The 17,599-nt window shown below is 41.7% G+C and overlaps 1 protein-coding gene across 1 annotated transcript in view; it reads right to left on the bottom strand.

The window, feature by feature from the left end:
* Positions 1–16,909, bottom strand: part of ME1 (malic enzyme 1) — a 168,661-nt gene extending 151,752 nt beyond the window's left edge. The window contains exon 1 of the mRNA XM_082048817.1: positions 16,688–16,909. Coding sequence (XP_081904943.1) covers positions 16,688–16,789 — 102 coding nt within the window. The 5' untranslated portion in view covers positions 16,790–16,909. The remainder of the gene's footprint in view (positions 1–16,687) is intronic.
* Positions 16,910–17,599: the final 690 nt, after the last annotated feature.

Raw genomic sequence — 17,599 nt, 5'->3', positions numbered from 1 at the left:
TCACATTGGTTTCACACATCTGTGTAATCCAGCTGAACCTGAGCCAAGGTGTTGGAAAGGCTTATTGAGATAGGCAAATTGCAATGCAATAAACATACACAAAAAAATTGTTCCCCAAAATTAAACTAACATGCTTTGACAAACCTACTAGACAGATCAAATGTCTGAGCACAGAGTAAATTGAGTAGGTTAAGTCATGGAAAAGACTTATAAAAATCTCTCTTTGCAAGTTCCTTACCATGGAAAACTATAGGAGGGGGAGTAATTTCATTTAAGAGGTATTCTTTTAAAACCTAGGACATGCTGTTGTGATTACTTTGAATACTTCAGTCCCATATGCCACATCTGACAAAACCACTCAATTGTTAACTTGCATTTTCCTTTAACTACTCATTTCAAGGTAGACAGTGGAATAGCAGCATACGTGATGTAGAGGGGCTGAGGCTCTCTTCACGCTATGACCCAAGAGTCTCTAGCCAGAACAGGTTCCACTCCTGCAAACATGTATTTGGTGTTACAAACAGAAATTCATTTGACTATAAAAACATATATTGCCAACTGAAGAAAGGACAGGCAGGGAAAATTCCTGTTCAAGTCATTCCACCTTAAACCCAAGCTGGATTTCTCACAGTGCTAGTACTTGGATTCCATTCCAACACCCCCAGTACCAAAATGAGATTAATGAGGGTTTTATTATTATTATTGAGATTTGCTGCAGATAGCAGATTCACAGAATACAGAGCAGATTTACTGTAACAGATGCAGCTTCAGTCTTCTACAGCTGTGTGTCTAACTACTACAATACTACTCTGTTGTATACTCAGAGAGCTGCACTGCTGGCGATCTGGAGCACAGCCAGAAAAACATTACCTTTCTGCAGCTACTTATATAATTAAGTATTTTCAGAATTAGGTTCACAGATATTAATTCATCCTGTAGGCTTTCTGGTCATTGCTGAAATCTCATAACAGAAAACACTAATCTATCTTGAAATAACAAATTATTATAAAATATGAGAGGATTAAGATACAATTCAATATTTTGACATGAAAATGGATTCATTTTGCTAATTGTTAAACCTTCATCGAGTTACCTTTCAGAGAAAATCTTATTTGGCTAGGTATTTAAACTACAAAAGTGCAATTTCTAGGAATGTCATAACAATATGTAAAGAAAATGTACAAAGCTCCTTCTGTTTAGAGGACATACATGTGCATTGTTTTTAGCATATCTTAGAAATTAAAAAAAAATTAAAATATATCTTTGAGGGCAACAGTCATCTCCACTACACAAGGTATGGCAAGAGTTTTATTCAGCCTTTAGACATTTTCTGTGCAGGATAGTTTCTCTAGGGAGTCAACATCTGAATCCTAAGTGTGGGAAAAGAGACTATTTCTGATTTGTATCACCTCTGCCTATCCAATAGCTAGCAAAGTCTTCAAATGGCTAAATATACCCTTAGAAAGTCAGCCTTCATTCACATCATCGCAAGAATTTAAGTCCTGGAGACATGAATTCTAGCTTCTTGAAGAAATCACGTTTCACTGAGTTAAAAACTACCAAGTAGGGGTTAGTTGAAGGTTTTTTTGCTGAGCCTGTTCTTGCAGGAAGTATTGACTTGAGCTTCCTCAGGCATTCAGTCGATAAATACTGAACCATTTCTCACCTCTTCTCCCCACTCAGCTGGAATGGGTGCAACTCTTACTAACACTGCCCAGGACCAGGAGGCTCAGAGGAGGCAGCCAAGGGTCAGCTACCACTTCATCTAATTGTGGCTAATCTGCATGTGGCACAGGATGGCCTCAAGCCAGGAACAGGTTTAGCTACATGGATGATTTCTTCCTGACTATTCAGATCTTCCTTTCCCCTTCAGCATTCAGCACTGGCCATAATTTACAGTCCTGTATAATGGATTTTAATGGATCTAGGAAACTGTACATGCAGGAGACAGCACATCCACTAACACCCTCTCTACTTGGAATTGCAATATGGCAGAAGTTAGGATATGGACAAAACATGTCAGGACTACGCAGATGAGACATGGGTCTACTTAGATGTGACTATAAAAGAAACAGCAGCCTTCTGACTGTTTACTACGAAAACTAGAAGATAATTCCCCCCACCAAGGAAAGAAAGTTCTAAATAGAAACTATATTATAGCAATGCAAAGACAACATAGTAAAACATTACCTAAAAAGACTAATTATACAAGACCAAGCAATTTCTACTAGTTTTCATCCTCAGAATTTCTCAAATGCCACTTGCCTTTTCAGATAAGAAAACTAAATTACTAAGATATAATAATCACAAGTGCATGACCTAGTTTCCAGTCTAGTGCCCAATCTACTGCAATATTTTGTTCTCTTGCTGAACTAGAGCTCAATAATTGAAGGGGGAAGAAAAAAAAAATGTGTGTTCTCATAGCCATTATACAGTGCTGGAGTGAAACAAAGCTTCAATCACACCTTTAAAGATTTGTCAAGTGTAGCACAAAGGAAAACAGTCACACACCTCATTTAAATTGCTAGTGGAACATTACGACAACTAAACTGTACTTTCCTATATTCTTCTAGTCTTCTCGCCAGTGTTTTACCCACCACATCCTTACTGCAGAATAAATGTAGAAGACTCAGCAACTATAGAAACAGAAGTTGTTTATTGCCATAAATTAGGCAAAAGTAAGAAGTTTGGGAAATAGTTTGAAGGTTGTGTTTATCCTACAATTTGTTTTTTTCCTAAGAATTACAACTCAGAAGGAAGCACTTGCTTTTTATTTTCTACTTTGAGTTTATCTGTGTACTCCAAGAAGCACAAGAGCTTGGTACCTCAAAGAGCCTGGCAGGAGAACAGAGGCTCCAGTTTCACAGAGGCTACTGACTTGGAACTCTTCTGCTCTTCTGGCAAACACAGAGACAGTGGCTACAAGACAGAGCCAGACTGGTTATGTTCCCCAGGTAAGATGCAAAGTGAAGCTTTACTTTTCCTGAGCTTAGATAAAGTGTTCCCTTCAAGCAGCTGTTGAAGGCATCTGGTGAAAGCCACCCTCAATGCAGAAAAAAAAAGCAGCGCGTAAGACACCTTTTCCAATACCTGTTTACACAGACTCACCTACATTTACTTATGTATTCTCAGCTACAATCAATGTATTCAATCCAACCACCACAGAGTTTCTAAATGTAAGAATCTGTATGGTCTATACAAAGTACAAAAAAAAAAAAAAAAAAAGAAAAAGAAAAATTATCTAGCTATTTTAGCTATTTTAAGGGCCATTCCTTATTTCTTTACCTGACCCTTGATTGACCTAATAAATAGAAAGCCATGACAAATTCCCCATCACATGAGCAAGAGGAAGGCTTTATCCAGCCTTTGCTTAGGGAAAGCAACGCAATTTGTAAGCTTCATCCTTAGAGAATTTGGCATGAAATCTTGCCTTAACGAAAAGCAACAACACACAAAAAAAAAGATAAACCACCCTCCTTTTATGTTCTCCTAAGACTATAAAAATTGTATGCCTTACAGCCATAAATTTGTATGCCTTAAAAGACAAACAGCAGATGTCTTCATGTCTAGAACTCTGTTAAAAAAACATTACCTCAAGCTTTTGGTTACACATAAACTATGCATAGAAATAATACACCAAAGTTCATTGCCTTCATTAATAGATGTTTATCACACACAAACTCTAGTAATTTTTTTCTAAGAACTTCAGTGAATACCCTGTGCAGAGTAAAAGCTTCGAAGCTTAGCAGGGAACCAGCTCTCGTTCACCAGGCCTGGAAGCTTTAGATGAAGTCTGTAAAAATCACATCTACAATCAGCAACAGCCTGAAAAAGCAGGGACCCAGTGAGAAGAAGGTGGAAAGAGGACATTGTTGAAGGAAGAAATTTTTTACAATGAGGGTGGTGAAACACTGGCACAGGTTGCCCAGAGAGGTGGTAGATGCCCCATCCCTGGAGACATTCAAGGCCAGGCTGGACAGGGCTCTGAGCAACTTGATCCAGTTGAAGATGTGGGGTTGGACTAGGTGACCTTTGTAGGTCCCTTCCAACCCACATTATTCTGTGATTCTATCAGTGAGCTCCAAAGCACTCGTGGGATAGAGGCGATCTGAAACATCCCAAGACGGAGTTGTGTTGGAATCAGGACAACTGTCCTGCTTGTTCTCCAAAGAAGAGCAAAGTAAGAATTTCAGAGAAACCTAGGGAATTAAGATGTCAAGCAGCCACTTGACACATTGTCGAGGGTTTAGATTGCAGGGTTACAATAAAACCCTGGCAGATGTATTGTTAATCTCCTCTCCCCCCCACTTCCCCTTTTTGCCCCTCCCTCTCCCCCCTTCCCACTCAGGACAGGCGATCGGGAGGGAAAGAAGAACAGAGAGAAGAGAGTTGGAAAAATTAAAGATGTTTTACTAATGCTACTAATAAGAATAGAGAAAATAATACAAAATATACAAAACCAATCTTGAAAGTCTCAGCAACTGCAGAGCCGGCACCCAAAGTCCTGGATTGGACTCTGCAGCCAACCGGAGCTGGATTCAGTCACTCACTAGGCCTCAGTTCGCAGGGACGACTAGCAAGGTCCTCTCCTAATGTCGGCCATAAGGAAAAAGGGAAAAAAGGGACGAGATCCTCGTGATCTCCCATTTTTATATGAAGTATTCATGTGAATGGAATGTTATACACCGTTGGTCAGTTTCTTGGTCACCGGTTTCTTGTTGCCCCTCTCGCAAGATGTCCATCTGTCCTTATCAATAACTTCGCATTCCATTGCTAGGTTTACCAAAACATGTATCTGGTTCTCCAGGAAAATGCAGCTAATATGAAGGCTTTAGCTGACAGACAAATTCACTAAAAGAGACACTTGTTTTTTAACAAAACCAAGACACACATACAGTCTGAGGAAGACTAAAAAGCCTGGGCAGAGGCAGGAAAGAACTTCTGCAAGATCGCACTCTTGCAGAAGGTCCAAGATCCTGAATCCCAAACACCTGGCAGATTCCTCCACCAACACTTGCTCCTAGGACATGACTTTTAACAATGGCTTACACCTGGGCAAAAAAAAAGCCACCTAAACCTAAGAACCTTAAGAAATTACTCCAAATACTGCTACAGCACAAAATCAGGAGTTCAATATGTATTTTCGTAATAACTTCCAGTTGCCTATAAATAGCAGCAGAGAAATTTACCTTTCAATGGTACTTGAAATCTAATAATTATTTTATTCCATATATTTATCACAGACTAAAATGGCTGAACATGTCAGCTTTAGTGTTCAATACTCTCTATGTGAAAGAATCTGAAAATGTTTTTTCAGCTATTAAATTACTCTTTTACTTTACAGAAAGAAACTCAGTTTTAATTTTAACAACTTTAAGCATGGAAAAAGGTCCTACAAAAATCGCAAAGTCGTTTTTAAGAGTTTTAGAACCATACACTTAAATCAGCCATCAGCTTGTAAAGTACTGCATTTTAACACCTCACATTTTTAACCCAATTTTATTAACTAGATAGTAGTCTCTTCAGATCTTAAGCAATGACAGAGTGGAGAAGTGTGTGTGTATGAAGCAATGATGCAGGAGCATCATCAACAACTTCAAAAAGGCATCTACCCACCAACTAACACAAAACAGGCTTTCTCTGCTTTGGGTGCACTGCTCCTGTCCAATCCCTCCAAAAGACCATCACATGGGACTTGAAGAGATTGAACCAAATCAAAACAACATTAAGCACTTCACAGACTCGGGTATTCCTTTTACTTTAGCAATACAGTGTTCTTTTTTTGACCTCTATCTGTAACTATAGAGCTCTTTTGTACTATTTAGGTAAAGAGGCTTTAATGCCTCTTCCGTAAATACACCTCCACACATAAATCTGCTTTCTGAAGTCAGGTATCTGGAGGAAGAAATCCAATAAGTCAGCTAGAGCCTAGTACTGAAAATGTTGTAACATGTTTCTTAATCACCAGTGTGCACTGATCTCAAGGACAGATTTAAGGCAAAGATTTTTTTCAAGTCATTAGTAAAAGCCAGAATTATTTTTGTCTTTGTGGAAAAGGGAATTATGTATTTCATAACAATCCTTGTTCTTCTCTTGCAAAGCAGTGATTCTGTACTGTACAACCTCCATGCCAAAAGCAAACTTAAAGTCTCACTCATGGAGGACAAGAAGAAGAAAGCTAAACTGTGATATCCCATCTCAACCGGATGCCAAAATCACTTAGTATCTCTTAGCACCTACTCTGCTCCAGAGATAAACACAATTCATTAATAAGACAGATGAATCTAAAATATTAACTCAAGACTGAAGTTTATTTAAGCAAAGTTACAGTGAACCAAAGGTGCTTGTAATTTTTCAAACTGCTTGTAGGAATATATATTTTATGAACACACAAAAAGAAGAGGCAGAACAGTGACTCTACTTTTAATATTAAACGTAATTATTAGAGAAAAAAAAAGTTTTTCTAAGCCAGAAACAGGTAACAGTTGCTACTTGAACAATAAAGTAAAAACCTAAGCATAAACACGAAATGATAAAATGCATTGCTGCTCTACGTCTCATTTATATTTTAAGAGTAAAATAGTGATGAATTTGCTTTCTGAACTTTTATAGCAGACAAGTACATCCTGATGTATTTCTACATACTTGGCTGAAAGCCACAAGTATTCAAAGCATAAGAGAATTATGATGCCTTTATTTCTTCTTTAGTTCTACGTTATGTATTTTTTATGTATATAAAAAGTGTTTACTCTACACTTCATCCGCTTCCTCTACATTGCAAACAACCTCAAGTCCTGCATGGAGTATTGTGTTTCATGCAGGAATAGACACTAACAGTATCCAAGTGAACTCCAGACACTGATTTCAACAGAAAGTACACAGTGCGTGCAAGAACTGCCTCCAGGGTGCCCTGTGACCCCCCTCTTACAAGTCAGGGATTTTTGCTTCCCGAATTATGCAACACATAATCTTAGCAAAGCTTAAGCTTTGATAAGACCAAAACTTGTTTTCTTATGCATGAAATTCATGAGGTTTTTTTAATTAACTCCTTGAAAGAAAGCTATACTGAGGAATACGCTTCAAATAATTCCCATGTAAAATTAATTTAGACATCTGTTTTTAACAGAAACACATTTAGCTTTCTCCACAGCATTTTTTCTCTGAAATCACCCAAAGATTTGGACTATTTCAAGTAATCTTAATTAATCAAAAAATGAGATACTATAATATTAATCATTTTAGATAAAATTAGACTAATCTCAGAAAGGCTGGACTAAGAAAAAACATTTACCTTACATGCTCAACAAATATTTCAGCGTTTCCTTCTAAAGGGTCTGCTAGGAATCAAGTTTTAGAAGCCTGTGGAGGTTAAAGGAGATCAAACACTCCAAGTGACAAAGCGTTTTGGTTTTTTTTAAAAGGATTAAAGCATCAGTGCTAATTTCACGCCAGTTTTGCAGCAGCTTCCCCTCTTGCATGCCTCTACCATTACTTTACTCTCAGCTTACACTACTAAAATCAGTATCAGAATTGGGTCCTTAGTCCTTTCTCTCATATCACCCTACACAAATTTATCATCCTTATAAAAGCCATGAGCTTCCTTGTGATTATGGTCCAAACTAGGCTATGTATCACAGAAGTCCCAGCTCCTGGAGGTGTTTGTAGTGTGTACCATACTGACAATCCTCTGATGTAGCCCTAAAATTCCTACTATCTTGCTACATGTAATGAAATCATGAAAATTAGCCAAAATGATAACCGACACGTTATAACTACACAGCGATTTTCTTCTCTCAAAACGTATCACTATTGGCTCTAAAAGTGCAAAGGAAATATTTCTAAAATTGAGTTTCAATATGCTTGACATCAATAATTTACTTCTCAATTAGAAGCATAATACTACTTACAAAACTGCTGTCGAGAAGAAGAAAGGAGAAGGTAAAATAAAAAGAGCGACTGACATAAAAGTTCCATCTATGTGGGCCACACAGGGTGAATATTAACAAAACCAATTCAATTATATTTCAATATTCCATTAGATGGTTTCCCCTACCTTGTTTGACTTCATCCATGACTTTGATATTTTTTGAAGATAACTGACACACAGTACGTTCCACAGAAAGCTTGTATAGTTGCAATTTCAGAACCACAAGTCAGTTCATAGTTATTGACACCCACTATATCATGTCTTAATATACCTATTGGGTAAGGCAGATACCTCATGTCCATAAGCCCTGCTGACTGTGCATGACATCCTTCTCCATGAATGATAAAGAAGAACATTCTAGTGCCAAGCCAAATTCATCGTCCACTCCTGACTAGAAACAGTCAGCATCTTTAAATAAAGATTTGAATTCCTGTGTCAAGTAAAACACTGGAAGCACCAAAGGCTTTTCCTGGCCTCTGACAAGTTAATGTGTAGCCTTGCTACCTCTACCTGTCCATTAGGAAGTTCACTCCAAGTCCTGCCTGCAAAACTGGGATAGACATTCTGTTGAAGAAGACAATGGAGATAATTACTATAAAACTATTCCTAGTCATGAGCCTGGCCTGCCTTGCTCTGGCACAAAATAAAGAAAAAGCCCCTCCAATGAAGGAGAAGGACATTCAGTGAAACAAAAGTCTCATTCATCTTCACTAAGGGCCTGCTGCTGTCAAACTGTATTGCTGGTTTTAGCCATGGCCAAGGAGAGAGCCAAAAACATTCAGAGAAGATGAAGAGGCCCAGAAGCATCAGCCAGAGCCCTAGCAACACGGCACCTCCCTGGCCAGGGCACGCACACAGCACCAGCTGTTTCAACATCTGGTTTGTGCTCATGGAGATGTAGCCTCTGCACCCCCTCCTACAGAAGCTGACTCTGTGGATGGCCACAGGGCGCATTCCCAAAACTGGCCCCTTTCTTAGTTACACGATAGCTTTGGGTCTCACAAAACCTCATGCTGAAGACAGACAACCCCTTATGCTCAGGAGCTGTAAGACTGAGCCTTCCTCCAGCGATGGCCCCAGTAACTTTACTGGAAAAGTCTTTTTGAGGTAAGCTCCCAAATCATCATCTTTTTAACAGAAGATCACGTGTGTGTACCAGCATGATCAAATAGGGCACTATTCATTAAATCTAAGGGATCCTTAATTTATATCAATTTACAATCTACATAATTGCTGCTTGAAACATCTCATGCTACTGTGATATCACAGCAACCACTCAAAGAAAAGTAAAAACAATTCTTCAAATTCAGTTCCATGCAGTAAAGCCTTATTGACAGGTACATCTCCAGGGCAGAAGTCCACAAGTACTTGTCTCAACAGGACAGGTTTATCTTGGTGTTGAATGAAGACAATGAATGCATGAAGATGAATGGACATCCATGGCTCCCCAGCTGGCACTTAACAGGCAGCAGGTCCTTCCTGACACAGCACCAATGCATAGTGAATGGACCGGTCTGCTCTTTTTTTGTTTGGTTGGGTTTTTTTGTTTGTTTTGTGATTTTGTTGTTGTTGTTGGTTGGTTGGTTTTGTTGTTCTTATTTTTTAAAGCATCCCATCCTGTCCAATATTATCAAGGGGGGAGAAAAAAAAGAAAGAAAAAAGAAAAAAAACAACAGTCACTAGAGGTTTTAGTGTATGTTAAATGTCCCACTCCTACTAAAGTGCACAAAAGACAATTTCTTCTTTGTTTCAGTACAGAGGAGTCAACAGAGTACCCTGTGCATTACATTACATGAGTACACAAACCCAACAACACTGGTATTATTCTGATTTCTGTTCTTCTCCCCAACTTTCCACACCACTCTTCTAGCTGCAATGGGCCACAGAGATATCAGGAAACCACCAGACATTTGCTTCAGCCAGGGAATCACAGAGTACACCTTAAAGAGCTCTTCAGATTCACAGAGAGCCCAAAGCTCTTGCTACTGTGGCCAAAATCCCAGAATCACATGCTCCAGCAAATGCTGCTTTTGACACTTCTTGGTAACAACTGCTTCACTGTAAAATTCCGTAACATAAATTGGAAAAATCCTCATTGAAGGACCTGTTGAAGGGTATTAATACTGTTTCAGACCTCCATCAATAACATTTAGCACAACAGCAGTGGGCCACTCAGCCATCAGAGCCTGGAGCAACAAGACCTTTGGCGTGAAACCCCAAATAATCCCATGTGGGCTGGGGCTACAGCAGCCATGAGCAAGTCACACACTGAATACACAGCTCACCTGAGCAGGCAGGGAAGGGAAAGGCAGGCCAGGACAAAGATGGCACGTTTTAACTTGGGGTCACAGGTTTATAAGAAACACTGTTGTTGTGAGCGTTTTGCTTCCTCCTCCGCTCAGAGAGGGAAGCAGGGCCAGGGGCAGAGAAGCTACAGCCACAACTTCTTCCTTTCCAGAGGCAGCTCAGCCCAAGAGACTGATTCAGCAGAATTGGATACGCGAAGTGAGAAATGCACAGTAAGAACTTCTGTACTCTTAGATATGCTTTCCGCAGAAAGCACAAATCTTATCTGCAGTTTATTTTTACCTGGACAGAAGCAAAATTTTTCCGTGAACTCTTATCCTACTTGTTGTCAGCATCCATGAATGATTAAAATTTAAAAAGAAAAAAAGTTGTGTGCCATTCCAGCATCTCTAGAAAACCTAGTGTAGAAAAGCACATTTAACCTGTTCTACACACACAAATCCTGTTTGCAAGGTGCTCTGTGACTGCCAGGATCAACATTTCTATTCAAGTAGCATTTACAACAAGTGGGCGTAGAAGGACGTAGGACTCCTCAGTCTAAAGAAAAAAGGTCAACTTTGTTTGTTTTCAGTTACTGAAAATCGCACAAAAATTACACAACTGAAAAGAGTTAATAATGCTGGAAACAGCTTCATAGCAAAACAATTATAGGTTTCAGCTTCTTGTGACAACTCATTCCAGTATTCTGTTGCTATTACTGCTTTATAGCTTCCTACAGAACATCTTCTCCTTTAGTTTATTTGCTTTTCATTCAAGTCACAGAACTTTGTTCCCAACTTGCTGTCTCAGCACTCTTTTTCATAACTGCAAGCAAAGAACTGGAGATAAACAGGAAGAAAATATAACACCAAGCACAGCAACTTATGTACTAGGTCAGGAAAAAGTACTAGGAGGCAATGAACACTGCGGGTTTTGTATATAAAATAGAAGACAATGGTAAAATAATCTGATTGAAATGCTTTGTGCTTTCCCAATACTTTCTCCTTATTAGTAGTATGCAGGACAAAACTTAAAGTAAGAAAGGTGGAAAAAAGGAACAATTTGATTTTTAAAGCCCCTTCACACGTACTGTAAATAAAAACACTCATACAGAAATCATCTGGCACCACAAGTCCTCCCTCACACCTCAAGAAGGTGGCTTCAAGAAGGGAGAACACACTGGCAGTGTGAGAACCTCCCCACCCAGCGCTGTGGTGGCCACCGCTGAGCTCACACCCTTGCCCAAAACCCAAGCGTCCAAGCCAGCTGTGGTTCTGCCAGTCCGCAACTTGCAGTCCTGACGGGTAAAGAGCAAAGGGCTCTGGTACAAACCCACCTCATGCTCAAAGAACCTCTTATTTTAGGTTGCCGTTCCACACAACAGCAACTCCTGTGTGGGAGACCCCAGTAACAAATAAAAAACATAATGCTTGCCAAACACATAGGCAAAATTGATGCAAGTTCACTCTAAAACGTTTTGGACAAAGACCAGATTGATCTTGCTTTTTGTGCTAGCATAACCACCATACCATTTACTCTTGTCAAGGAACAGAAAGATAGCATGTGCTTATTCCTGTCAAGATCAGAACTGCTCTGCTAGGTGATCCAACGGAGAGAAGAACCAGGAAAATATTTCTGTTAAAAACTAGAAAGCTTATAGGAAAAAAGTTTATAGGAAAAAAAGGAGGTATAATAGAAGACAGCAGGAGTGATCAGCAATTCCATCCCCCAAAAAATTCCTCAAATTGTACCTTTACTTTCACATGCAGTTGACCATCTTCCAATCTAAAAGACGCTATCTACTACCACTTAATATGAAATCATCCCTTGAAATAGCAAGTAAGCTCCAGAAAACCTATTTTACCAATTCATATAGACACTTCTAATATGCCACTTTAAGCAGTATTTTCCTCATCCATCCCCAGCTTCATCAGTCTTCTTCCCAGAATATCTATTTACAGCTAACGCAAAAAGCAACACTCAGTGAGCACTGGCCATTCCAGCCAATGTGCAAACAAGTTTAAGATGAGAAAATATGAACTCTATGAATGAAAGGAAAAAAAGACTTCTACTGCTTGGTAGTTGATAAAGGAACAGACTTATTTAGAGGAGCTTCTTAAGTGCTTATACTCTTTTACCCATCAGATGGAGAAAAACTCACCTGAATGCTTCTGATTTTTTAATGAGGTCTGGGTTTTCTGAGGCCTATTACAGAGTCACCAACAAATGTCAAAGTCATAAGGCCTTTTTTTATACATCACCCACACTAGTCACATTATTGTACTTTCTTGAAAACAAATTTGATACTAGTGAAGCAACTAGCTGTACACAGAACAAAATATATCTTTATTTCTCAAGCATTCTCTTCCCACAGTCTGAAACATAGGAGCAAAATGGGAAGTTTTGTCTCTTTCACCCAGATCATGATTTCACTTGAATTTTAAAAAAAAAAAAAAAATTACAATTGTTTCTTAGTAAATTTGTACTAAATTAGCCTGTGTAATCTGACAGGAAAGATGAGCATTCATATCTTAATAACACCCTAATAAACTGCTCATCCCCTCAGCCTAGAATTGATTATTCTGAGAAAGCATCACTAGAGGCATCCTTCCCTCTTTTACTCCTCCCAAGGGATCCAGTTTGGCCACTGTCAAAAATAAGACATTGAGATAAATGGACCTTTGGTCTGTTCCAGTGTGGCTGCTTACAGTAAATCCCGTAGTGAGTCACTGGACTCACAGCAAACAATTAACGTCACTGCTTAGTTGAGAACCCACTAAGATCCAAGGGCATCATGTACAGAAGACGGTAATGATAGAGTATCGGTGCTGTTTGCAGGTGGGATTGAGACTGGGAACTCTGGGATATTCAGCAGCGCCATTGACCTGTTCTGAAATTCTCACGTCCTTTGGTGCAACTTGAATAAAGGCAAAGAAAACAAGAGGGACCAACAGTTACAAGTGCACTGCACTTTGCAATGATGACAGCAGTCAGTCAGAGGAGAGGGCTTTAAATTAGGCAGCTGGGAGAGCAGAGAGCCCTCCAGCACTTAGATTTAATAGAATTACTTATTTCCTGCTTTACGAATTATTCTGCAAGAATATGAAAGCAGCGTGTAAGCAAAGCACGCCTCCAATGGCAAAGTTTCTCAATCTGGGAAGCGTTTCGACTTGGCAACTAATACAGGTGATTGGAAAAGTTTGCTATTGAAATACATGTTAGTGTGTTTTCTCATAAAGATTCTGAAAATAAGCAGTTTATAGGAAACTGATTTGTTTAAACAACATTAAAAGGTAAAAAAAAAATAAATATGAGATGTAAGTTTAGTGACAAATAATCTGTGTGCTTTGGAATAACAAACACATACATTGAATAAAGCATAAATGAGATTTATAGTAGGAGTAGAGCAAATTAGTTTCACACTTCTGTAACTCATCATCTTAAAGAGCATACAACTCCCAGCCAAAGGTTTCTAATGCAATCTATTTCAGTTGAAACAAATGAAACTGTGTTTTCCTTGTAATTGCTATTCACAAAGTGTTCAGCTTCCTGAGGGAGGAAGACAATTGGCAAAAAGGTTCTAAATACACTTTTAAACACTATGGACCTAAAATATTAGACAATAAACTGAATCATCGTTATCATCCATAGACTTGGACACACGTCCTCAAGAAATTAAACTCGGTATGTTACAAGATGCTGTTTCTCATTATTTTCGATGCATCACTGCTGCTCAAATGTGGCAGACCACTCAGTGACCTTGTAAAGGCAGCAATGGTTCCATACACAGGCAAAATGCCCCAGCAGAGGGGGAGAAACCAACAAAAAACCCCAAACATTTCTATCAAGCTTTTCCTCAGTGAAGTTTGTACATGTTTGTGAATTACTTACAAAGTTAAACATAAAAGATTTAAGAATTGTGTTGCCTAGGGCTTCAGCATACTTCAGTGCTTAGATATTCTGGAAATTCTGACATCCAGGAACTGGAAAAGAAGAAATTTGGGTGTTTACCCTGGCATTTCCACAGCCCTTTCTCTCACCTCTTGCCAGCCATCAATGTTAAGTATAAAAAGTTAAGTATGCACCAAATGTGCAGAAATCCAGCTTTATTGTTGGATGAGTGGGGCACTAAATTGAGATAAGTTTTTAAAAAAATAAAAATATAGCTTCTTATTTCTTATTTACATGTATCTTTAAAGACATCCAGGTAGAAATAGCTCCCTGTAAAATCTTCTTTTAAATGTGTCTGAGAAAAGCAATATATTATTTGAGGATGCAAGCCCCAAGCTTCCACATATTGCAGCACGCTTCAGTGCTACCTGTTTGACAGGCCAGCTGTCTTGGCTTAAAAGACCCAGAAAACATAATTTGTCTTTCTGTGAGTCACTGCTAGATACCACTACTCAGCACTTACAGCCTACTTTTGCCAAGTATATGCAAATAATTAAAACTGGCACCGTATCCAAAAGAAAGTGCTGATGCCGAGCAATTGCAGCTCTTAGGGCCCAAGAGATAGCAGAAAGTTCTGGCACTTCTGCAGAACTGCAAACAATGCCTGTACTTTAAAATCATTAAAGGAGATATTTTATCTACTTCAAATTGATGCTGGTTGAACAGCCTTGGCAATCAAAAGTGAACTGGGAGTATCAGCTTCCATGCATGCAGGCAAGCCATAAGCTATCAAACTGGCAACCATGTCAGCAGTCCTCAACATATTTCATTTATTGCCCACATGTATACATTTGGCCAGAAAATATATTTATGTTAGGGGTCTGTGTGTGTATATATACATATATATAGTAGGGTGTAATACATCCACACCCACCAAAAATCACCCTCCTCAGTCAGAAAGCTGGTTTCCCATTCTTTACCAGACCAGGACCATATGCGCTATACCATGGCTGAAAGGGAAGTGTAATGCCCAAGCCAAGAAATCAAACAAGACCCTTCCTCTTTAGCACCACACCTCCAAGTACACTGTTCAGAGACAAGATGTATGACACTTGAGGGGAAAAAGGCAGCAATGAGCTTGCTTTGCCTCTGATTGCTCTTTATACAACACGTTTTAGAATAAATCATATTTTCTATTGGGTTGGCTTTCCTGGTTATGCTGAATCGGACTTTTTCCATGAATACTGCAACTGCTTAAAAGGAACCCCAAGCGAAACATTGGTTACTTCTTGGAGAAGTTTAAGTTTTCCATTCACCTGACCTCAGGAGACCTCTCAGGCCAACACACATGCACACACAGACATAAGGCAGCCTCTGAGAAAACTGTAGTCAAGCACCAAGACTAATAAAAGCACTATTCATTTAACTAACATATGCAGCTTTTACTGATGAGTCAACCTATCTGGTAAAACCAGAGACACAGTTTTTGTCAATTCATACAACTCAGCAATAAGTAAAATGAGAGTACACGTAGTCTAATGCAGAGGTACAAGTCAGAGCACCACCGTTAACCATTAAAAGTAATATGCAAGAACAAAGCTGGGGCTAAGGACTTGACCAAGGCTTCATGTGCCAGGCATCGTTCATCGTCTACCTTTGACTTTACCCATTTTTCATTTTTGCAGCAAATCCAGGGCCTGTCACACCAATAAAGTGTTTTACTATCTGAACTTCACATCTTCATCAGAGCTGTGCACTCACTCAGCTTTATTTTTTCCATATTAGTTTAACATGCTTAGAAAGTTTTATCAAGCTGAATTACCCTTCTTAAGCAAATTAGAGATGTGATAAAAAAGGTTTTGCTGCGCTACAGCATCTCTTCAGAGCCGACTGCATTCGCTGAGGCAGGACAGGGAGAAACTGGAGCTGAATTTCACAGCTGCGAGTGGAATACTGGTGACAAAATACCTTTTCAACCTGCCAGGAGATAAAAGTTAGGACCGCACAAACAGCCAGGCTTGCCCGCAGGAAACAAGGCGGGGCACCCGTGGGAAAGAGGGATGGAAAAGAAGGAGGGTACCCGGAACACGCAGACACGGCAGCGTTAACTCGCAGCAGAGCGGCGTAACTCCCCGCAGCATCCTCCCCGGGCTGCCGCAGCTGCCTCTCTAGCAGATAGCGAGGGGCTAGCGCCGCTACCCGCGGCGGACTCCGCGCCCCAGGGCCCGGGCTGGCCGGGCGCAGCCCGAGGGCCGGCGCAGCGCTCCCCGCCGCCCCGAAGGTGGAGGAAGCGTCGCCCGGCCCGCAGGAAGTGAGGCTGCCCCGCACCCGCTGTCCCACCGCTGTACCCGGCCCGGCGGCGGCTGCGCGGGGGCAGGCCGGCCCGGGCGCTCCGCGGGCGCTGTGCCGCGACAGGTGGCGGCGGCGAGAGGCCGCCCGGCGCCCCGCCGCCTCGGGCCCGGCTCCGGCTCCGCAGGCAGCGCCCAGCGGCGACACGTTCCGCGGCCCCCGCAGGCGGGCGGGGGGCCGGGCAGAGGGAGGGGGCTCCGGCCGCCGCAGCGCACCTGCGCTGCCCGCCCCTACCTTGTTGAGGTGGGGGTCGCGGAGCACCTCGTAGCCCTTCTTCATGGTGAACTGCAGGGGCCGGCCGGCGTCCCCGCTCGCGGCTGCCTTCCCTGCTTGCATGGCGCGGCGAGGCTCAGCGCACTGCCGTCAGGTCGCTGCGGGAGGGGAGGCAAAGCGGCGGCGGCTCCTCCTGCTGAGGTGACCGCCCGGCGGGGTGGGATGATCTGCCGGGAGGGAGGGGGCAGAGCTGCGGCAAGGCGCCGCCGCTGGCGGGGGAGGGAGTGTGGGAGGTCACCGGGGCGACGCCGCCGCCGAGTCACCGGCAGCTCAGCACACTCCGCCGGGCGGGCGCCCAGGTGCGAAAGGGGCGTCGCAGGGCCGAGTGGGGGTGCGGGCCCGCAGCCCTCCGTGTGCCCGGCAGGGCCCGGCCGCCGCAGCCTCGCCCCGAGCCCGGCGTTGGCGCGGGGGTTACACCGCCCTCCCTCGTACCGCCTCATCGCGCCCCTCCGGATCGCGGCGGAAACGAGCTGGTCTCTAATCACCTGCTGAGGGAAAATCACAGCAGCCGCTCTCCCTCGTCCCGTTGTGTTATACATAGGACCTGGCGTTACCTAGTGCAGGGAACACAACTGCTTAACACTTACAAGCATCGCGTTGTGGTGCAGCTCACGAACCTGTCAGCCCAGGCACAGGCACTTGGTGGGACCCTGCACCCTGGACTTAGTCACACACAAGCTGGGCCTTTGCTGCCAACAGCCAAGTTTCACTTCCCTTCTGTCATTTAATGACTATGGGAAATGGCCTCAAGTGGTGCCAGGGGAGGTTTAGATTGGATATTAGGAAAAAATTATTCACGGAAAGGGTTGTCAGGTGTTGAAACAGGCTGCCCAGGGTAGTGCTGGAGTCACCATCCCTGAAGGTGTTTAGACG

This window comes from Streptopelia decaocto, assembly GCF_964273445.1.
Source record: "Streptopelia decaocto genome assembly, chromosome: 3".
NCBI lineage: Eukaryota > Metazoa > Chordata > Aves > Columbiformes > Columbidae > Streptopelia > Streptopelia decaocto.
Note: the sequence above shows the minus strand (reverse complement) of the source record. Positions and strands in the feature narration are given on the sequence as shown.